This window comes from Quercus robur, chromosome 11 (assembly GCF_932294415.1).
Source record: "Quercus robur chromosome 11, dhQueRobu3.1, whole genome shotgun sequence".
In the NCBI taxonomy this organism is placed as follows: Eukaryota; Viridiplantae; Streptophyta; class Magnoliopsida; order Fagales; family Fagaceae; genus Quercus; species Quercus robur.
Window position 1 is genome coordinate 50559047 of NC_065544.1, and position 24888 is coordinate 50583934.

A 24888-nucleotide genomic window follows, 5' to 3' on the forward strand; every position below is an offset into this window, starting at 1 on the left:
TGAATGAGTTGTTATGTGCATTATTGTCACCTATATCCATTTTCAACCACCCCATCAACCAAAATATAGAAAAAAGAAGAGGAAGATGTGTCTTTAATTGTCCTTGAGAATTTGGCAGAGCAAATCCCAAAACACCCTTCTTAATTTACCAAATCAACCTGTAAATAAATTAAAAAGTGAGTTACTAATAATACGGTTTTGGTTGCTAGAAAAAAGAATCCTCAACAATTAACGAATAATAAATATTTCAAATTTCCATTCATTTTCCAAGGTTCTCAGTCACCTAAAAACAGCATAAATCCAAATTTCCAAAAAATAAAAAGAGAGTATTTTAATGCAATAAAAAAAAGGTAAAGAAGATATTAAAAATTGGAAACAGATTTAGTGAAGTTTTGAATGAAAAAAAAAAAGGAAAAGAAAATAGTTGAAAAATATGTGAAGGGAGTTTTTCATTTCAGTCCTATAAATTATCTATAAATGTACCATTCTGTTGAATCCTAGTGCTGACTTTTCGTTTAAATTTTTTTTCTATAACAACATAAACTTTTATTAAATTAAAGGAATTTTTTTTAATTGACATAGGATTTTCACTTTTAAAAAATCCATTCTTATTTATATATGTTTAACCAACAAATATTTTTTGAAAGTACATTTTTATGGATAAAAAACAAACTAAGTATTAAAACCCATCAAGAACAAATTTGAACCATTTTCACCCTATATAGAATCATAGATAGGAAAATTACCAATCCATTAAAGCTACAAAATTTGAAAACACAAATTCAAACTATACCTTGTCTGCTTGTCTTACTGTTTGTTTTCAAACTTGGGTTGCTTCAAAAGGTTCCTTTACACCTACAAACTCACAAAAGAAAAGAAAATGAAAATGAAAACCAAATAATTTATGGAGATCGAACATGCAACAAAACTACGAATTTAAATTGAATTCAATTGATGATAAATGAAATGAATAATCAAATCCAACAGAGTAAAATAGACAAAACAAACCTGAGAACCTCACAACTTTGTACTTTTTGAGAAACAAAGGAGCAGAGAAAATAGAAAAACTAATACTTGAATCTCACATGTGTTACCCAATTTTAGTTTTGATTGGTGAAAAATATTGGGAGTTATTGATTGCTTGAATTTTGAAATTTCAAAGAATTTTTTTGAAAGAGAGGTAACTACCATATACTTGTTTATTGGTAAGAAGTCAAGAGACAAATGAGGATTAGAAATCGACAATGTTTTTTTTGTGTGTATTGGAAGTTCTAATCTGTAGTAAAAGGGAATCCTTTTTTTTTTTTTTTTTGGGTAATTGAGAAAGTGGAAAATGTGGTTAGCAATTGTTGTGATAATTATATAAGTTTTCTGCTAATCAAAAAATAATTGTATAAGTTTATCTCTTAAAAAGTTTGAATTTAGTTTACAATTTTTTGAAAGAGGGAAAAAAATTGAATTTAATAATTGGATAAGTGGAAAAGGCAAATTAAAATTATTTTTTTAGGAGTAAAACAATAAAACATGATAAATTTAATCGGCTGTAAAAAGGGGGGAAAATTTTGGTTGGTAATTGAAAAGTGCAAAACATTGTTGACACTTGACATAATAAAATTATTTTTTAAGAGTAAAACATGGGATAATTCATATCCATTTTTCTATTTTAAAAATAAATAAATAAATGAATGTATAGTTGCTTTGAAGAAGTGGGTTAATGAAAGAGTGTTCCTATTTTGTAGGCAATATTTTAGTGCAAGTTAGACATGTATTTTTACCAGACTATCCTTTAATTTTGTCTCTACTTAAACTTAGAGGTGTAAGGGTATTTTGGAACAAAAAAAAAAATCAAGTCCAAACAGGGGAAGCCCAATAAATGAACGTATAGTTGCTTTGAAGAAGTGGGTTAGTGGAATAGTGTTCTTATTTTGTAGGCAATATTTTAGTGCAAGTTAGACATGTATTTTTACCAAACTATTCTTTAATTTTGTCTCTAGTTAAACTTAGGAGTGTAGGGGTATTTTGGGACAAAAAAAAATCCGGTCCAAACAAGGGAAATCCCTTAAATAGTAGTATAGATAAATGTTTATTCATAATAAAGCCGACTAGATGCAAAGACAGAGTGATAAAATTTACACTTGCATGGAAATTTAGGAAGTTGGAAATTGAAAGTGAGCGGTTCTATTTTTTTTAAGGCAGTTCTGTTCTGCTTTGTATTGTCGCCCTGGTCTTTGCGCTTCTAGCAATTCCTTTGTCATAATAAGCCTCCAAAAGGTGGTTTTAAACTTCTATTCATATTTATTGTAGAATTTAATACTCTTCTTTTTGCTAGGTGAATTTTATACTCCCTCCGTCCCACTTTGTTTGTCCTCTATTCCATTTTGGGATGTCCCAAAATATTGTCCTGTTTCTAATAATAAAAGTCATTAATTTACTAATATTCCTATTATTCCCCTATTAATTTACTAATTCAATTTTTTGATAAATTTATTTAAGGGTATTTTTGGAAACTTATACATCTTTAAAAGATAGACAAAACAATAAATGATGTTCCCTTAAAAAGTTTGACTTTTCAAACAGGACAAACAAAGTAGGACGGAGGGAGTACTATTCTAGGGGAAAATTATTAAATACTCTGGGAGAACCATAAATGTGTATTTCCCCCTGACATGAATTGTGGGTCCTATCATAAATTTAATTAGTAGGACCTATAATTATGTGGGAAAAGGGAGTACGTATTTATGGTACTCTACGAGTACTAAATAATTACCCCTATTCTACACTACTATATTAGGAAACTTATTAATTACTTATGTGGTGTACTGGTACATTACCATAAATTTAATTAGTTAAACTTATTTTTCATTTGTGATGAGAGTAATGCGAGAGTAACACATCACCTTTTTTTTTTCTTTTTCTTTTCCTTTTTAAAACAACATGTCACTGTATTTCAAGAGTGTTGAATAATTGACTCAACAATTTTTATAACTTTTGACATAATTTATTACGATTGGTGCAATAAAAAATTGTGTCAATAATACACTGAAGTGAAAGTAATGTTATTGTAAGCATTGTCAATATTTATAAATAAAGAGAAATATTAATAAATACCCTAAGAGTATTGGTTTAAGAACCATTTTTAGAAATATTTTATTGGAAATTGATAAATCAATTAATTTTTCTAACAACCTTTTATATATTCCATAAAAGTGGTGTTAAAGTTTTCCTAATTTGGTTTATTAACAATTGTCCTAAGAGCACAGTGTGGTGGGCCTTTTGTGATTTTGGGCTGGACTGCCTCCTGCTATAGTGGGCCCAAGTGTTCTAGATAAAAGAGTTGGGACCAATCCAGTTGCAACTCACCCTGGTCCGACTTGCGCACAAATTATGCCCCATTTGCCGAAACTTTTAGTCACATGCCCATGGTAGGAGAAGTTGCTACAAAAAAGTTTTGGCAGATAAATGCAATAAAACAATGATAAAAGAAATACGTTTCTTATTAGGCAAAATAAGTAAGAGATTAAAGCAGGGAAAAAGAACACATTATAGGTGAAGTTACAAAAACAAGAAAAGAAACAATAGCAATAAGTGGTAAAATCAAAGAAAGGAAAGGATCAGTCTACTGTGTTTAATTGTATTACGGGGCTAAGGCCAAGGAGGGAACAATTTCCTCAACGCAAATAACCTCACAAGATAATCTTGCCGTAGAAATTATCCACTTTGAGGGAATGGGCCTGAATGGCTTGTGTCCAAACGAGTTCTTTATCCTCAATAGAGGGTAGGCTTTTAGAGGGAGAGAAGGGATTAGACTATTGGTGCATGTCTGCCATTCTACACTCTCTGTTTCTTTTCTCTTTTCTCTCTGTTTCGTTACTTTGATTCTTTCCCAATCTTTTCTTTTTTCCTTAAGGCTTGCTCGTGTGGTGATGTGATGGTAGTGCTGTGATTCTCTTCTAGAGATTGCCATTGTTGTTATTATGATATTGTGCATGGCGAGGGCCTTTTATATATTGCCCGCCGTGACTGATTTTTTACCATTTTAGCCTTTAACTAATTTTATTTGGATTAGGGTGTTCCTCCCGATCACCCACTGGTTTGTCAGCTGTCCAACCACCACCACTTACTTGTACTAGCTGTGCCACTCCCCATTATCAGACAAAGAAAGCTATTTTGTTTGCTTGCTCACCGTGGCGTTCTCTCTTACTATCCCTTATGGCATGCACATAGTGGTTCCAACTCATCCTTCATTCTTTTGGGTGGGATGTCATCCCAATAGGATGTTACCTCCAAAAGAATATGAGCGAGAACCCCAGAATAGGCTTTCCCTACTCCTAACCGCCAAACCATGCCCTCTCTTACCTCTGACCCATGACCCACCACTCCTGTATTAGCTGGGTAAAGGTTGGTAGTGCCTGGGCCTTGCGCGTGCTCCACTTCCTATGTATGCCAAAAAGCTTGTCTATTGCTCCTATGTTTGCCATGGTTTGGAGGCTCATCTGTGCATTCTTCCGCTCATCCTTGACCTCTTATGGTGTGACCTGTTTTCTAATTTTCATTCTTTATTGGCTTGCTCCTTCAAGGGCTGGGCCTTGCTTGATTGTGGGTTTTCCCCCCTTTAGCCCATTCTTTGTTCCTTCCATAGTCTTGTTGTCATTCCTACCATACCACTCTGCCATTCCTGCCGTGGTGTTATTTAATCCACGCTTGCTGGGCCTTTTTGGGCCTGCTGCCTATTCTTCTCTCAATGACTCAATATGGTCATTGAATTTATACTCATGTTATTTTGGGCTTTTCTTGATCCATTACATTACTCGTGGGCTCTTTTGTCCCATTTCTTTCTTCTTGAGCATCCTTTGCCCATTTGCTTTCTCCTGGGCACCCTCGGCCCATTTTCTAATTCTACATACCCATGAGTTTTTACTAACTCTTTTGAGCTCCCCTAATCCAATTAGCTTATCCTTCATCCTTGGGGCTCATGAGCTTTCCATCAACCCCTTGCATTCTTACTTCATTACTTTGGGCCAGCTACGGCCCATTCTTACTTTTCTACATTGCATAATGCTCATGGGTTTACTACTTCTCTCTCTGGGCTCCTATAGGCCCATTTGCTTTCCTCAAGGCCCATTTATTTACTTTATGGGCCCATAATCTATTGTTCCTGCCATTCGGGTTTAATGGTTTTTCTAACGATTCACTAACTCTTCTCTGCCCATATTGTTGGGCTTCTTCCTACTATTGGGCCTCAAAAATGAGCATCAACACACAGCTAATGTGACTTATTTTTTAATAGAAAGATCATCTTAATTAAAACACAACAAAATGGATTTTTTTTTTTTTTTTTACTGCACAACAAAATGGATATTAATAGCTGTTGGCATGTGATTATGACGATAAGTATGTAACATAATCAAACTTGAAGATTGTCATTTGGTTAGAGGAAGCAAATAAGACCTTGCTCACTTTTATGGCAAACTATCACTGCTTGGCATCATCTTCTCAAGCTTTAGGTAAATAACAGTGTTGCCAACATGCCTGCGTAGTCAAAAAAAAAAAAAAAAAAAAATTCAACAAAGCTATCCAATTCATGTTAGCAGGTAACATGCAGCATTCATTATAAATAGTAAGAGAAAAATTCATTAATAAATATTTCTTCTCATGTTACTAAACCAAAAGTCTTTCGCATATTAGAAAAAGTTTTTTTTCCCCCTAAACATAATAATAAAAAATACATTGAACCCTGAATCTACACTGTTATTTACTTCTGGGAGTATTTATATTTTAAAGCAATGCTTCCTTGAAATGAATACATTTGCATTCTGAGGCCCTTTTTCTTTTCTTTCATTTCTAATCTTGTCAGACATGTTCTAATGCCTAGGCCCAATTTGCTGGATTTTCAAGAGATTTGTGTTGGATATATTTCAACAATTTACTTTTGTGATTAAACAAAAAGGAACAACATTCAGATCTAAATATAAGCAATAACACAAATAGATGTGATAGGCAAAAGCAATAAATAGATACTGTATATATAAGAAGAAATTTGCAAATAATTAAAAACTCATAGACCAAATGCATGAAGGATGAATGATACAAATCAAGTCTTGTGTTTGACACAATCTCTTTAAAGTAGATTTCGCCCCTCACATAATTTGTGATTCTTTGAGACTCACGAACGTCTACCTCCCAGGATAAAATGATCTACAGCAAGGAGAAGAAGCACATAAGGTCCGTGTTCTACGAACTAATCTATGTCTCTTTCTCTCTCTTTGACTCAAATGCTAATGCACAAAATGTTTTCTCTTTGGGAGAGTTTCTCAAAAATTGTTTTTAATGAATGATGGGCTATGAATATATACGTTACTGAACAGACACACTGTTTCAGAAATAACTACTGTATACAGATTTACTGACTCAAAAAATAAAATAATAAAAAATTAGTATTATTTGGACAAGAGGACTCAGTCCACACTTGCCTAAAGCCCAACCCATGGGCATATAAACTCATATTCTTTATCATTTCCTATGTGGAACTTAAGGATCCTCACCACTATAATATCATGTTCAAGTGAACACATTAGGAGTCAATTTCTTATTCACTCCATACTATTTTTCCAACAATTTCTTGGTACTATTTGTTTGTTCATGTATCCCAACTTCATTCTCTAGTGGATTATTGACCGCTTGGAGGGCGGCAGAGAGGTTTTACACCGAGGACTTCGGTTTCTACTTTGATAACACATCGCTATGTTGTCTTTGTGTTTGCATCTCTCTTCCCTTAATCTTTGCCATTTAATTTCTGCTGTGGTTGTGATTTTATTTGATTTAGATTGTTTTATCAATTCTGTTTTAGCTTATGTTCATGTTCCGCACATACATTGTTTGATAAGAAGCTTGAATTGGTATTTTGTAATTTGGGGGTCTAAATGTTCATAGGTGTTTTACACACTATTTGAACATTCTGAATAAAAAGTGCCCCCAGATGTGGAAGAAAACTCTACCTGGGAATAAATAAGGTGAATAAATATTCATCCATAAACAAAACAATATTGCTTCAAAATGTAAAAAATAAAAACTCCTGACAAACATAATTGAACCACTACATAAAGATAACTTCAAATTCATCTCAATGTAGCCCACATCATTTGGTATCCATGATGATTTTAAATAAACTCAGAAGTTCAATTCCTTCATCAGAGACTATATAATTACACAGAACATTTAAGCACATCCACTTCCACCTCCACCATTTTTTTGTTCAATTGGTCAATACAACAATGTGTTCAAATCTAATTTGGGAAACCTAATATAATGCCCCACTAAGAAATAGGAAAATAAAAACATACTTTGAGGGTACTATAAATAGAATTAAAAGCATGAATTTGGAATCATGGAAACACAAATGCCCAACAACACATCAAAAACTTCAAGACTACTATGACGATTCGATTCATCAGACATACAGCTTAAACCTGCTTAGGTGATACATTTATAAAATCAAGGATGCCCCTAAATGTGGAACAAAACTCAACATGGGGGAAAATAAGGTGGACAAATTAATACTCATCTATAAACAATTAGATATGGCTTCAGAAATTGTTTAAATGTAGAAATAGTAACCCTGCAAACATAAACTAACCACAAAATAAAGATAGCTTTTAATTCATGTTGCTAAGGTGGACAAATTAATATTCATCTACACAAGTATTTGCATCCTTGACAGTGTAACGGGGAGCTCTACCATACCCTGTCAGTGAAATCAAAGTCTACTTCAACATTTGTTTCTAGTTCCATAATCATGTTTCTTATACTCCTGTTGCAAGCCAATAATCAACCAGCTTATACTCCTCATCCTCCATCTCCTACTCCTACTCCTCCTCTTCTCCTTCTTCCTTTCCTTCTCAGCCTCTACCCTTTCTCTGTTGAGCTTCAGAGTACAAAAGAAAAACAATCATTTTGGTATAAGCTAAAAAAGTAGTCAAGAAAAAAAGCAGTATCAAGCTAATTCCTTGATTCCCATAATTTAGTAACTCCAAAGACGTAAGCTTTAGCAACATGTATTGACAATAGTTTCATAAATATTCCTTAATTTAAAAATAACAACATACGCTTCCTTTTCAAGACATGCATTCCCTCTTAAGCAATATTCATTATTCAGTTTTCTCCCTGTCACCTCAAATGATATTTCTGTCAACTAAATAGTTTCCAAAAACTCCTTAAGCATAAACAGCCCCTGATTTAGGACTAATTACTATTACTTCAAATTCAAGAAGATTAACTGTCCAACTTTCTGCCATTATTCATGCTATGAACAAAAAAGCTATTAAAGCAAAGAGTTCAAGGTAATATTTAAAATTGAGAATTCTATCTTTAATTGTTACATTATGCTACTACTCTTAAAGTTTTGTCGAATTAGGGCCGCTCACCCACATTTTACCAGTGAAATTTCCTATAAATGTCACCTAGATTCTCATCAATTATTGTTCTTTTTTCTGCTTACAACAAGTGGGGAAGGGGCATTTGAACCCAAGTTCTCCCATGGGAATGACCTGATAGTGTCATTGAACCACAAGGCTCTGGTCTCATTAATTATTCCATAAAGAATACATGCAATTACACACACAATATTATTATATTCTATCTTGCCACCTCCTTATGCAAGACAAAAGCCACATATAGCATCGCTTTGATATCAATGACATTCGAATTACCATTACAGAAAATTATGATGCAAAGCTTTTATGAGTGTAAATTCCCTGATTTAATAAGAATAGGTTTATCTCTACAACAATTTTTTCATTAGTACATTTTACTTGTAGCTATAACTAGAATGCTTATAAACCCATTACCTAAGCAACTAAATTTATATTTAATCGATCCAAGATCTCTAATTAAATTGCTGTTTCAATAAGCATCCTTAATATTATTATACCTTATGAGGACTCAAACCTTCACGATTTTCAATCTTTTGTGTCTACCATTTCACCACCAAGATATCTTGAAAGTAAATCCTATCCCATGAAGCACAAATTGAAATTTTTTCCTAAGTTTCCATGAAAATCATTAATAAAGGTCCCAAACAAACACCCTTTTACGACTTTAAAGCTTCAAAATTAGAACTATTAAGTAACGGCTGCAACTCCCGGCTAAAAAGGTAAAGTCCATTAAAGCAGTAGTTGAAGGCATCAGCAGCAAGCTGGGTTTTGGATCTTAGATAATATATACATATAGCCACCTAATAAATAACCTAAGAATCACCTTTCTTTCGTGATTGGTCTTTTCAACTCTTTTTCTGACACGTCTTGAAAATAAATGCTCCTGACGAAAACAAAAATTTCAGAAGTTAATGACAAAAGTGAGAATAAAAAATGTCGAATTGAGCAGTTTAAGTACTCTATGAATTTACAAATACTTACTTGTAGGCATAATTATCACCAAATGGTCCCTTCAAAAACAACAACTCAGAAATGCTACAGCGAAAAGGAATTTCGGCATTTGCATCTACTGCAAAAGCCCTGATAATGGCATCAACCATGCAAGAATAAACACCAGGAAATCTTTCTGTAATAATTGGTTCAAGTTCTGAATGCAGGGGTAGGGATTCCAGTTTGGGTTTCTCTGACTGTACTCTAATCTGTTTTTTTTTTTAAAAAAAAAAAAACCACATACAACGACAACAAATTCAAAAGAGGAACAAAAGTTTAATAATAACCTAGCTGATTCTACATATTTGGTAGAATGAGTTTGTATACTATCAGAGAATAGATGATAATAAGTGTAAAAAAAGCTTTATGCTGCTGCAGAAGAAAACCAAGAAGAAAGGAAGCAAGTCAAATATCTAACTTCTTGCAATACGACAATAGCTTTAGTTGTATAAATAAAAGCTACAAGTCATTTAGTGTTAGTATTAGTCAGTTAGTTATGTTATTAGCCACATGTCTATTTGTTAGTGTCTATTTTTGCAGTGAGTTAGAGAAGGAATCCACATAGTTTGGAGCTGAATTAGGGACTTAGAGGTAGTTAACCTAATTTATTTGTATAAATACTTTCCATGTACATGTTATTCATTATTGCAATACAAGATACTTTTTCATCAAACTTGAAGCTAATCCAAGAGTGTTCTTCAATGACATCAAGCTTCCCAAACCATCAACATTGATGAAAATCATCCATTTTTTCTGCATCATGGAAAAAATCCAAGTGCAATTTTAGTTTCACAACCTTTAGTTAGTGAAATCTATCCTGCTTGGGCAAAATCAATGCAAAGAGCATTGAGTGCTAAGAATAAGCTAAGGTTTATTGATGGTACTCTCACTTTGACTCCAACAACAGCGAAATCACCTTTGTTGGTTCAGGCATGGACTAGGTGTAACAACATGGTTGTTTCCTGGAATCTAAACTCAGTTTCTCCAAAGATCCTTGCAAGTGTGGTTTAGAGGGACACAGCTTTGGAGGTTTGGGTGGATGTGAAGGAAAGATTTTCTCAAGGGAATGGACCAAGAATTTTTCAATTGCAGAAATATTTGGCTGGAATTAATCAAGGGGAGCTCTCAATCACAGATCATTTCATTTAATTGAAGTTCTTGTGGGATGAGATTGATAACTATAGAGCCTTTACATGTTGCACATGTGGAAGATGTACTTGTGGAATCAATCAAAAATTGATTCAGCATCAACTCCAAGACTATGTTATACAATTCTTAATGGGGTTGAATGATACCTATAATCAAATTTGAAGCTAGATCCTACTAATGGAACCTCGTCCCTCCATTAATAAAGCCTACTTCTTGCTAATGGACCTCTTCCCTCCATTTATAAAGCTTACTCCTTGCTAATGGAACCTCCTCCCTCCATTAATAATGTTCTTAGTTACTATATGGGCCTTTGCTCCCACTATAGTATAGCGTATTGAGATCTATGGGTACAAAACTGAATGCTGACTCTGAATTTAATCACTAACCCTCTGCCAAGAAGAACACATATCCCTTTTTTCTTCTCTAATGCCATTGTGTAATATGATTCTTGAAAAAGGAAAATACATCATCATCTGGAAAGAAATGGGTTAATAATAGGCTATATGAATCTGCTTTTGATTGATTTGGTCTTTATTAGTTTAACAACTGTTTATTTGACATTGATTTGTGGGACTCAAAACTATAGATAAAGCCTCTCCAAGTCTCCACATACATGATTCCTTATAGTCCTTGCATAACATTATAGGAATACATAAAAAATAAAATAGTAGCCTCCAAGCCCAAGGTCAAATGAAGTTAATGTGCCAAGAAATGTTGGAAAAGTCGGTGACTGGTTCAATGTAAAATGCAAGGGAATGCACATATAATATTCATGAAACTGAATTTTTGTACACTTCATATTTAGGTTAGGACCATTACATTTATTGGGTTAAGTAGCTCATTCTTATTGGATTTTAAAGCCAGATATTACTAATGGAACCTCTTCCCTCCATTAATAAAGCTTTCTCCTTACTAATGAAACCTCTTCTATCCTGGTTTATACCTACTGCAAAAACCAGACAATTCTACCTCTATTCCATCATTGTCCAGCTTTCTTTCCAATCACAAGTTTTTCAATTCTATGAATTGTACTCTTGTTAATTTTGTTTCCAATTTGTCAAAACTATGGCATTTTAGACTAGGACATCCCGCAATCAAAAAAAGTGTGGTACATTTTTCATCTCAAACTTGTAACGACATTTGTTGCAATGTCTGTCCTTTAGCCAAACAAAAGAGATCACCTTTTCTTTTCAATAATAATGTTTGTTCTAATGCTTTTGACTTTATTCATATTAATATTTGGGGTCCTTATTACATTTCTATGAATTGTACTCTTGTTAATTTTGTTTCCAATTTGTCAAAACTATGGCATTTTAGACTAGGACATCCCTCAATCAAAAAAAGTGTGGTACATTTTTCATCTCAAACTTGTAATGACATTTGTTGCAATGTTTGTCCTTTAGCCAAACAAAAGAGATCACCTTTTCTTTTCAATAATAATGTTTGTTCTAATGCTTTTGACTTTATTCATGTTAATATTTGGGGTCCTTATTACATTTCTACTCATGAGGGCTTAAAATATTTTTTGTCCATAGTTGATGATGCAACTAGGTCCACTTGGGTCTTCTTCTTGATGAAATCTAAATCAGAAACTATGCCTTTTCTCATCTTTTTCTTTACCATGATACATACTCAATTTGGAGTCAAAATCAAAGCTATCAAGTCTGATAATGGACCAGGATTTTGTATGATTAATTTTTATAACACTCATGGTATCATACACCAAAAGACCTATGTTTATACTCCACAACAGAATTCTGTAGTGGAAAGAAAACAACAGCATATACTTTCAATCACTAGACATCTTAGACTCCAATCTAACATCCCTCTCAAATATTGAGGTGACTGCACACTCACTACAATTCATCTTATTAATAGGTTACCATCTCTTTTACAAGACAAAACTCATTTTGAACTCCTTTTTCTTAAGCCTCCTTGTAGCCATTTAAGAACCTTTGGTTGTTTGTGCTATGCTTCAACTCTCCAAGTTCACACACCAAAATTTGATCCTAGGGCAAGGGTTTGTGTTTTCTTAGGCTATCCTCATAATGTCAAGGGCTACAAACTACTAGACTTACATTCTAGACAGATTTTTATGTCTAGAGATGTGGTTTTCCAAGAACTCAAGTTTCCCTTCTTGTCCACTACTTGTGCTCCTCAACCTATCTTAGTTACTACTTCACCTTCACCTTCACCTTCCACTATGTTAAAGTTGAAGAAGACAAGCAACGACATGATAACATGTCATTTAGACAAAAGATAAAAGACCTTCAGAAGAACAACTATGTTTTATGATAATAAAGAAGCATGAAACAGGGTCGTTTCATTAAATGAAGACAGAACAAATTTAGCACAAAACGGCGGCGTCCTATTAAAAGAAGATTGGGTTTGTTATTGAGAACGACGACGTTTCTAGCTAATGCATTAAGTCTTCTTGCACATGATAAATGTAAATAAGTCATTGTGTTGTGACATTTGTCATTTGGCAAAGCAAAAACATTTAGGGTATGTTTGGTAACTGTTTTTTCTCCTTATTTTCTGTTTCCAAAAACAATTTTCTATTTTGAGACTAAAAAACTTGTTTGACAACTCAAAATGGACAAAAAACAAAAACTATTCTCAAAACTCAGTTTGTGAAGGAAACTGAAAACATGCAAAAGACTGTTTTCAATTTTTAATTTTCAAAAGTCAATGAAAACACACATTTAATTTAATGAATATGTCTCATTTAATGAGTTAGTATTATAATTCAAATCTTAGTAACAACATATTTTAGTATTTTCTTTTTTTTTTTCAAAAAACTATCTTTTTAATTTCAACTAACCAAACATGTTTTTATTTTAAAAATATAAGAAAATTGTTTTTTCATTATATTCCCAAAAACAAGTTTTTGAAAATAGAAAACAAAAACAGTTACCAATCATAACCTTACCTTTTCAATCTAGTACTCATATTTCTATTGCTCCTTTTGATCTTTTGCATAGTGATCTATGGGGTCCCTTTTGTGTTCCTACTCTTGAAGGTTACAAAATTTTTTTACTATAGTTGATGATTTTTCAAGATGTACTTGGGTTTATTTGTTCAAAGCTAAATCTGAAACTCAATCACTATTTGAGCAATTTTCACATGGTCAATATTCAATTCAATTCCAAAATCAAGTGTATAAGAACCGACAATGGAATTGAATTCGTTATGCAAGATTTTTTTAAATCAAAAGGGATTTTACATCAATTACCTTGTGTGGAAACACCTCAATAAAACTCTATTGCTGAAAGCATCAGCATATACTTAATGTAGCAAGAATTTGAGGTTTCAGTCTTCCCCTTCCTTTACATTTCTAGGGGAATTTGTGTTTTGCTTCTACACTAACACATCAAAGGCACAAATTTGCACACCGAGCCCAAAAATGTATTTTTCCAAGTTACCTTTCTGGTATCAAAGTTTTAGATTTGAGTACAAATATCATGTTTGTGAGTAGAAACATCATTTTTGATGAACACGTATTTCCTTTTGCAACTGTTCCTTCTACAGTTGATCTGAATTTTGATCCTTTTGTCTTTCCCACTTCTATACCTAATACCTATTCCCTACATATGGAGTCTTTACTTTCTACAAATTCAGCTAATCCACCATCAAAGGTCTTGCCTTCTAATCCTTCACTTGGCTCTAATCCTCCAATTCCTAATGTCCCTGAAGTTTTTCCCTCTGTTGAACCTCCATGTCCACCTGCTCCTCAATCTTTACCTCCTACCAGAACATCTTCTAGAATTAGACATCATCCTTACCTTAAGGACTATTCTTGTCTCTCAATTTTCACTTCATTCAACCCTTAATCTGGTAAACCCTGTGACATCTCCGATTCTCTTTCTTACACTAAACTCAATCCAGCCTATCACTCTTTCCTTACAGCTACTTCTTCCCATAGTCCTGAACCCACCTTTCACCAAGATGTGAAACATCTTGAGTGGAGAGCTTCTATGGACAAAGAAATTGTAGCCTTAGAGCAAAATCACACATGGACTTTGACTACTTTACCTCATGGTCATGTTCCTATTGGTGTAAATGAGTTGATGGGATTAAGTGCAATTCAAATGGCATCATTGAGATATACAAAGCCGGGCTAGTTGCTAAAGGTTATAGTATACTCAGAGGGAAGACCTTGACTATTCAAAAACTCTCCAGTTGCAAAATCAGTTTCAGTTAGGGTGGTTTTGGCCATTGCTGCCATGAAAGGTTGCCATTTACACCAATTGGATGTTAGCAATACGTTCCTCCATGGAGATTTGAATGAAGAGGTTTACATGAGCTTGCCTCCTGGATTTCATAGCGAGGGGGAGCCTTCTTTGGTATGCAAGTTGAACAAAAGCTTATATGGGCTGAAGCAAGCTTCAAGGCAATGGTTTGCAAAATTCAGTGCTACCATTTTGGAGCTTGCTTTAGGCAGTCTAAAAGGGATTACTCTCTTTTTACTAAAACTAATGGCACATCATTTACTGTATTGCTAGTGCATGTGGATGACATCTTGCTTACAAGTAATGATCCCATTGCAATTAGAGAATTGAAGCAACTACTTGATACCAAATTTGGTCTCAAAGATTAGGGATCATCGAACTATTTTTTTAGGACTAGAGGTTATTAGAAATGAAAAGGGAATTAGTTTAAATCAAAGAAAGTATGCTTTGGAAATATTGGAAGATACTGGTCTAATGGGTTGTAAACCTGCTAAAACGCCTATGGAACAAAATCTGAGGATTTCCAAAGATGAAGGGAAGGTACTTTCAGACCCTACTCAATATAGAAGGTTAATAGGGAGATTGATGTATCTGACCTTGTCAAGGCCTGACATTACATATTCAGTGCATAGACTAAGTCGATACCTTGCTAAACCAAGAGAACCTCACTTATTGGCAACTTAAAGAATTGTTCAATATATCAAAGGTTCACTTGGGTAGAGCATTTTCTTTTTCAGTAGTTCTGATCCAGTGAAGCAAGTCAAATATCTAACTTGTAATACGACAGTAACAGCTACAATTAGTTTAGTCTGTGTTAGTAACTTAGTAATAGTCAGTCAGTTATATTATTAGCCATGTGTCTGTTATTAGTGGCTGTTTTTGCAATTTAGAGAAGGAATCCGCATTGTTTAGAGCTGAATTAGGGACTTAATTAGAGGTGGTTAAGCCTAATTGATTTGTATAAATTCTTTCTATGTTCAAATACATTATTCATCATTGCAATACAAGATAGTTTTTCACCAAACTTTATACATACCTCAGCTCCCAATGTTTCCTTACGGGGATCACCATCTTCAAATTTAGCCATTTCAGCTTCAATAGCAGTGTTATGATCATAAATATTGTCCTTCTCCTGATTGAAGGCAGCCTTTTTTGCATTGTTGATTGCCAGTATAGCTCCATGATAGTGTGAATGTAAATGCCTAAGGTATACTGGCAAATCACTGGCATTCTTAAAAGGACGTCCTTCAAAGCTATATACGTGTCCCAGCATTGACTCAGGAGTTTCATTCTCAACCTTTCTCCACCAATTTGAATACCCATATTTCTGAACTTGAAATCCGAAGGATTTATAGAAATGGGTTTTGTCCTGTATCCGCATATCCACAAGTGCGTGGATGAGTTTGTACTTGTCCCAATCGTTGTAGATAATAGGATGAAACAGTTGGAACATGTAAAACTTCTTTACCACTGGACGTTGAAGAAACAGCTCAGAGAAACCGAGGGTGAAGTATTTTGATATATCATGTGGTTTCAGACACTTCTTTACCACAGAAGCCATCATGTACCTGTAATGAACTAAATCCCTCGTTCTCCCAAGATTATCCTCACAGTCCTTAGACATTTTAAAGGGATGATAAACCATCAGATTCTCACGCCGAATACGTAAACGGTTGAGTAAATCCCCTGAAAAAAAACCCATTTCAAAATGGCCATATAATAATTTTGCAACTTCCCCAAACAATCTTCTGAAATAAGGTCCAAATTGTAGAACTTCGTTACTACTCGGATTGAACTCCCAAAAAATTTTCTCAGAATCAGTCGGAAGATGATTAAGAAAGTATTTAAATGTCTGTAACGTAAGACAATATGAAAAATAAATAAATATACACATGCATATAAATATTATAGCAAATTATTAACAAAAAAAATACCATACACTCGAACTTCAAAACAGGCTCTTAGAATTAGTCGGAAGATGATTAAGAAAATATTTAAATGTCTGTAACATAAGACAATATGAAAATAAATAAATATACACATGCATATAAAATATTATAGCAAATCATTAACAAAAAATAAAAATACCATAGACTCAGGATGTGGTGGATCCTCTAAGCATTCTGGGGGCAGTGATGGATACGGATTAGGCTCAACACTTCGAAAGGCTTCTATCACGATCTCTTCAGCAATTTTTGGATAGTAGTCGACTTTGGAAAATGCACATAGAGAGTCCATTTAAGGTTTCCAAACTTTCTTTCTAGCCAAAAAGTACCATTTTTTCTATTTTTGAAACAAGCCACTCTCTTACACCAATCAGTTAGTGCACTAAGATGCTCCACTTCCTTTCTAGCCAAAAAGTTTCCTCTTTTTTGTCTCTTAAAGATTCCACTCTCTTACACCAAAATTTTGAAATATTGTTGACTCGTTAAGAAATGAACAATAGTAGTCGACTTTGGAAAATGCATATAGAAAGGCCATTTGAGGTTTCCAAACTTTCTTTATAGCCAAAAAGTCCCCTTTTTCTGTCTTTGAAAGAACCCACTCTCTTACACCAATCAGTTAGAGGGTGTTTAGATTGCGGGTTTTCATCACTCAATACTCAGTAATGTGCTCCACCACACTTTTTCTCTTTTTCTTGTTCACTTTTTACCTTCCAACATACTGAAGTCTGATGCTTTCTTATTCTTTCTTCTTTCTTCTTTCCCTTTTTTCTCTTTTCTTTCTTTTCTTCTTCATGCTAGGTTTTTGCTCTTTTTAGTTTCTTCTCTTTTTTCTTTTTCTCTTTTCTTTCTTTCTTTCTTCTTTACTCTGGTTTCTTCTCCTCCCACGGTTAGACCACACATGTGCTCCACCACTCTTTTTCTCTTTCTCTTGTTGATGCTTTCTTCTTTCTCTTTTCTTTCTTTCTTTCCTTCCTTCTTCACCGTTGGGTTTTCTGTTTTTTTTGGGTCCGGTTAAGGGCACACATTAACCTTTCATTTTGGGAAAGTTTTTATGGAAAATTGATAAAGCTGTCAAAACAGTTAATTACTTTTTCGTTTTTTTTATAAAAAAAAAATTTTAAATGATTTATTAATGTATATCCTAAGAGCACACGTTAGTTAATACCTTTTTTTTATATATATATATATAGAGTAATCTTCACGCTGGGTTTTCTCATTATTTTTTTTTTAATATAGATAGAGTGACGAGAATTGAGAACAAATTTTAAGAATTTCCAAATCAAGGAAATTGACATGTCAGGCATTTTCGTAAATATTTGGTGAAGTGTAGGACACACGATCGGGACACACAAGTGCTCCACCACACTTTATCTCTTTTTCTTGTGCACTTTTTATCTTCCAACGTACTGTCTTATGCTTTCTTCTTCTTTCTTCTTTCCTTTTTTACTCTTGTCTTTCTTTCTTTCTTTTCTTCTTCACGAAGGGTTTTTTTCCTCTTTTCTTTCTTTCTCTCTTTTCTTTTTCATGAAGGGTTTTTTTCCTCTTTTCTTTCTTTCTTTCTTTTCTTTTTTCTTCACGAAGGGTTTTTTCTCTTAGTTTCTTTTCTTTTTTCTTTTTTTCTTTTCTTCTTTATTTCTTTCTCATTTCTCTTTTTCTGGTTCACCTTTTATCTTCCAACGTACTGAAGTCTAATGCTTTTTTCTTCTTTCTTCTTTCCTTTTTTTCTCTTTTCTTTCTTTCTTTCTTTCCTTCTTCACGAAGGGTTTTGGCTCTTAGTTTTTTCTTTTTTTCTTTTTTTCTTTACTTCTTTCTCATTTCTCTTTTTCTGGATCACTTTTTATCTTCCAACGTACTGAAGTCTGATGCTTTTCTCTTCTTTCTTCTTTCCTTTTTTCTCTTTTCTTTCTTTCTTTCTTTTCTTCTTCACACTGGGTTTTTGCTCTTCTTGTTCACTTTATCTTCCAACGTACTGAAGTAGTTCCCTTTTTCTGTCTCTACACTTACCGAGATTAGAACTTGGGCTGAGATGGGTTTAAAGCTAACCAATAGGCTACGCTGGAGTGTTGAAGTTGTGATATCCCAATTTGATTGATTGTATGATTTGTGTGGGTATGTGATGAGTCCCACATTGGGTATTTACTAGATAGATCTGAGTTTTATTAACAACTAAAAGGAGCATCAATTGTGACTAGTTCTTTTGAGATATAGCGCAGATGTGGCTAGCGCTTTTTCCTTGGATAGTTACATATGGTATCAGAGCCGGCCCAGTAATCCCATGTGGGCTCAGAGGTACTACCCCACAAAGTGGGACCTAACAAGAACATTAGGATTTAAGTAGAGGAGATTGTGATACCCCAATTTGATTGATTGTATGAGTGGCTAGCGCTTTTTTCTTGGGTCGTTACAGAAGCTCTAAGTGGAAACTCAATGTACTTTAAGTAAACTTAACAAAATTCCATACCTCTGAATTAAATAAACTTTCAATATTACCTTTATTTTTTATTATAACTAATATTCATAATATTTTATTATTTTATATATTTTAATTAGCCATCTCTAAAATGGAGTATAAAATATATTCATACTTTTATACTTCAAAAATTAATTATAACTTTTAATGTATTTTTTTCATGCTTTATTATTTTTTTTATTAACTTTCTTATTTTAAATATGCTTGAAAATCAATTAATTTCCCTCATATATATATATATATATATATATAAGTCAATTATGCTAATTTTATAAATTTAATATCTATATTTATATTTAATTAATTAATAAAGTAATTATGACAACGTCGCGGTTCGATTTTGGTCGAATCTCGGTCCGACCTAAAAAACTTAAACCTCTCCCCTTACTAGTTCTGTGAACAATCCGGGTCTTAAAACCATGCTTATTACTAAAAAAACTCCTAATATATTTGTTGAGTAATTTTTAATGCTACGTCCACAACATTTTTACAATAAATCTTAAGTGGTAGGCTGTTAAAGACTTACAAATAGTTATTGTGGGCAAGAAAGTAATTCCAGTGGTGGATTCAAATTAAAAACTTGTAACAACATGCCACTTAGGATTTATTTCAAAAGTGCTGTGAAAATGTTATGGATGTAGCACTTCTCAAATATAAAACCATGACTATTTACACAACTTTCTCATAATTTGTACACGTGACGACTTGTGAGTGGTAAAATTATGAACCTATCATTTTTTTCTCATCATTTATAACTTTTCATGTAGGTAAATTGTGACCAGAATTGTGAAAATTGTTATGATAGTATATTAAGTAGTATTTGTGCCCAATCTATATCTATATACATCTAAAAGCTGAAACATAACATCTATTATTGTTACGCTCCTGTTGAGCCACATCAATGGCCACACCATCCATCCATTTTCAACATTTTCTCTCTTATTTTTAATTCTTTTTTTCCCTTATTAACCTCCCAACTTATTGTTATACTTTTTCTAACTTTCCCCCTCCCTTTTACCTTTTCATCTCTCCACTACTATCTACTTTAATATCACTTTTCCTCTATCCCTTTATCTTCCTTTATTTTTTGTTTTTCTTATTCCCCTCCTCTTACTATAAAGGCAGAAATCACATTTTCATCCCTACATTTTCAGGCGATTATCACTTTGGTCCCTAGATTTTATTTTTACCGCTTTTAGTCTCTATCCTAAAAAACACTTCCCGTTTTGGTCCCTATCGTTACATCAGAGACGGAAAATGCACACGTGGCAAATGGCAGAATTAAAAAATATTAAAAATATTTTATTTTATTTAAAATAAAATAAATTTTAAGTTATCATTTAATTATTTAAATAATAATTGTTCTTCATGTTTTTCCCCCAAGAACATGGTTGCCCAGAAAATAAATTCAAGATTTTCTTCTCTTTTATTTCATTTTCTTAGCATCCAAACAAGTAAAAACATATACAAAACCATGATCAAACTCAAATACTTTAACACAATCAACTAACAAAACCCAAAACACTTAATCAAGATAATAATAATAATAAAACAAACAAAACCCAAAACACGGTCAGATCAAAAACAAAATACCAAAACTCAAAGCCAATCCTCATCAATAAAATACACCAAAACACAATTTTGAGCTAGTCAGATCAAACCACAGTGACCATCTGGGTTTAGAGAGAGAGAAGATCAAATCTCAGAGGATGAAAGACTGAAAAGGAAAATGTTGTCCATTTTCCACATTTTACAAATTCTGTGCTTCTTTTCTTTTCAATTTGAGGATTAGAATTTTGGAATCTCTCTTTGAATTCACAAAAAGGGTTTGGTCTCAGTAATGTCTTCTTCACAGTCATCACCAGGCTACTACAACACACTTCCCTCCACATCCACAACCACCGCCAACGCAGCCGCCACCGCCGCACACTTCGTCTTCACCACGTGCTGTCCATGGCGCGAGCTCGTCCAACCATTCTCCTCCTTCACGCTCCCTTACACACTCGGCGAAGCCACCGCCCGCATCAAGCGCAACCTTGATCACTTCCGCATGAACTACACGTTCATCACACTCCTCATCCTTTTCCTCAACCTCCTCTGGCACTCGATCTCCATGATCGTCTTCCTCGCCATCTTCGTCACCCGGTCTTTCCTCTATTTCCTCCACGACCATCCACTCCTCCTCTTCCACATCACTGTCGATGACCGCATCGTCTTGGCCTTGCTCTCCATCATCACCATCGTCACTCTAGTCCTCACCGATGTTTGGCTCAATGTCCTCGTTTCGCTAACTCTGGGTTGATAATAATATGTGGGATTACTTAACTCTGAATTTGTATTTAAATCTGGGTTGGTTTTTTTTTTTTTTTTTTTTCTCTCTCTCTTTTGAGAAACATCTGAGTTGGTGTTTTTGTTGTTCTTGTTCAAGATACATTTAGATTTTGATTCATGCGGTTTTTTATTTTTAATTATGTTTTTAGTTTTTTTATTTAGTTAAAATTGATAAATTAGTTTTTTTTTTCTCTTTTGAGAAACATCTGAGTTGGTATTTTTGTTGTTCTTGTTCAAGATACACTTAGATCTTAATTCATGTGATTTTTTATTTTTAATTATGTTTTTAGTATTTTTATTTAGTTAAAATTGATAAATTAGTTTTATTTTTTAATTTAGATGCTGATGTAGCATTTTTTAATGCCAAATAACATTTTTTTTATTATTTTAATGGTCACGTTAGCTTTTAGTGTACCAACAGTGTACTCCGTTTGCCTTGTGTGTATTTTCCATCTCTAATGTTATGGCAGAGACCAAAATGAGAAGTATTTTTCAAGATAGAGACTAAAAAATGTAAAAATAAAATCTAATGAATAAAATAGGAATAGTTTGAAAATGTATATGACGAAAATGTGATTTCCGCCTCCTATAAATCTACAACATTTGATACACCACACCATAGTTGTCAGTATCGTACGATACGCGATACGTATCGTACGATACGTATCGAATCGTGTGTAAAAAGTTCTATATCATATCGGCGTATCGTAAGTGCTCATAAATCGTACGATACAATGTGTGTACTACAACATTTGATACACCACACCATAGTTGTCAGTATCGTACGATATGCGATATGTATCGTACGATACGTATCGAATTGTGTGTAAAAAGTTCTGTATCGTATCGGCGTATCGTAAGTGCTCATGAATCGTACGATACAATGTGTGTATCGTATGAATCGTATCGTATCGTAAAATTATACGTATCGTACGATACATAGACAAATGCTTTAAAATGAGATTTTTTGTTAAAATTTGTACTTTTATTTGAATCTAACAAGTTGTTAGACTTGTTTTTAACACAAAATTATTAGTTTACTTAATTTTGCTTACTAAAATAACATATTGATAAGTTTTTTTCCCCTCTCTCCTTCAATTGGACTATACAATATACACGTACCTTTCACTTTAATATTTAAAAATTTATTGAAAATTTTTTTTTTTTGTCGTTATTGTTATAAATCCAAGAAACTAGAATGCCAAAAAAATTTATAGAAATAGAAAGAACAAGAAGAGATAGTAAATGTTAATGACGAATGACGATGAAGAAAATTTTAATGAAGAAATAAATTTGCAAAATTATAAATATGATGGTAGCATGGACTTAGACGGAGTTGATTAGGCAATTTGATGAATATGATGAAAATAAATTATTAATTTTGAGTCATTTGTAATATATTATCACTTTTGAATTTAAGTAATTTTAATGTGTATGTTATCAACACATGCTAGTTTGATTTATTTAGTTAGTTTGTTAGATATTATTACATAAGTGATGAATAAATTAGTCATTAGTTGAATATATTTAAAATTTATAATGAATATATAATTTATATATGTATATTTATAATTTTTTATAAATTTTATTAAGTATTTGTGTATCTTACGATACACGATACGATACGATACGATACACAATACAAAAAAATTAAAAATCGATTCACGATACGATTCACGGTTTGACAACTATGCACCACACAACAAAAAACCAGTCACATAATATATTCTATATGCCAGACACATTAATACTCTTTATTCTATTTTTATTCATCATATCTCTCTCCTCTCTCATTAAATTCAACTCTCTTTTCTCTCTCTTCTCACAGATACCTTTCTTCTCTATCTTCCTTCTTCTATATTCTCACGAACAACTACTCTGCTCTCTCTCCGATGGTGTTGTTTATGGTGACCGTGGATGGTAGTGGTGGCTGAGGTTGTGGCGGTGACGGTGGCGGCGGATCGTGGTGGCTAACCTCCATCTTTTCGTTGTTCATCCAAATACTTGCCTCAAACTCATTTTCGCACCGATTAAACTCCAATCTCTTCATTTTTGGATGATTTTTGGTGGTGCTTGGTGGTGGTGGTGGTGGTGGTGAGCTATCGGTGTTAGCGGTGGGTTGTGGGTCTATTCAGATTTGATTGCTGGGCTGTGGGTGGTGACTGTAGATTGGCTTTGATGGGTTGATTTGTGTTTGACCTATTGGATTTAACTGATTTGAGTTTTGAGAGGAAGAAAAACTAACCCTCACCCTAACCCTTTCAATCTCTCTAATCTAAACTCTTAGCCATCTCTTTTGTTTTGTCTCAATGGAGTCTCTTTTGCCTTTTCAATCGAAACCCAATACTAGGGTGGGTCAGTCTGTCGTTTTGGTTTGTAAATCGAAACCAAATCCTATAGAGGCGGAGGCTGAGTGGGAGGTGGAGGAGGAGCTGCTGAAAAGTTGGGGGAAGGTAGATGTTGTTGATGGTGAGTTTGACGTCGCTTTCTGTACAACAAGCGAGTTGGATGAAGCAATGGTTTTTACAATCAAGATCCCAGACCCCGAAGCCTGTCCACCTCTTCCATACTTTATTGATCAACGTCCACGTCCACCTCCTCCTCCTCCTTCTATACTGAACCATATTAAGGGAGTGAAGAAAAAGAAAATCACCACCACCAACAACAGCAGCAGCTGCAGCTCTAGCTTCACCCCAAAGAAGATCAGTCCGGTTTCCAAAGTCGCCGAAGACGGGCCGCCGGGGCCTTACCCCTCTTGCTACTACGCTGTGTTAGACGGCCATCTTTATTCTGTTGGTGGCCTTGACCCTGATTTCTCAGCTTCAACTATCACAGATGTCTACGAAAATTACACACTCTCACCTGACAACCCTCTCAACATAGTCAGCTCTATCCCCACTACCGACGTCTGGATGCTCAACCTTAAATGTCCTGGCAAGGGTTGGGAACGTGCTCCATCCATGAAATATCGTAGACAAAACCCTCAGACCATTGTTGTTGATGGTAAGCTATATGTTTTTGGCGGTTTGGGTTGGTTGCAACCCAAAGATACTTTCTCTGGCTGGATGGAGGTTTATGACCCCAAACTGCGTACCTGGGAAACCTTGCCTAATCCCCCAACCTATAGCAAGATCGATATGGATGTCATTTTCGCACACTCGAATTTTAAAGGCAAGGATCAGATCATAATAAATGGGCCGCCAGTACTTGAAGAAGGAGATTCTAATGCGAAGGGTTATTACATTGCTTATGATGTGATATCTCGTTCTTGGAATCATATGTTTAACGAGGCTCACCTTTCATGGGCAGAAGAAGTTCAATGTAAAAGAGCTCAAGTTGTT

General features: G+C 34.0%; 1 protein-coding gene across 1 annotated transcript; it reads right to left on the reverse strand.

Moving 5' to 3' along the window:
- Nucleotides 1-7193: 7193 nt before the first annotated feature.
- Nucleotides 7194-17413, reverse strand: LOC126707472 (uncharacterized). The gene is made up of 5 exons (XM_050407129.1): nt 16889-17413; nt 15837-16652; nt 9411-9628; nt 9253-9312; nt 7194-7921 (listed from the first exon to the last, which is right to left on the reverse strand). Exons 1-5 carry the CDS (start codon nt 17036-17038, stop codon nt 7903-7905), a joined length of 1263 nt encoding a protein of 420 aa, XP_050263086.1. The 5' UTR covers nt 17039-17413; the 3' UTR covers nt 7194-7902.
- Nucleotides 17414-24888: the final 7475 nt, after the last annotated feature.

Bases quoted from the DNA above. Each gene is read 5' to 3' on its own strand.
- LOC126707472 (XM_050407129.1), bottom strand. From the start codon at position 17,038: ATGGACTCTCTATGTGCATTTTCCAAAGTCGACTACTATCCAAAAATT. The intron at 16,653-16,888 runs GTATTTTTATTT...CTTACGTTACAG, and splicing joins CACCACATCCTGAGTCTATG to ACATTTAAATACTTTCTTAA. The intron at 9,313-9,410 runs GTAAGTATTTGT...TGTTTTCGTCAG, and splicing joins GGTGATAATTATGCCTACAA to GAGCATTTATTTTCAAGACG.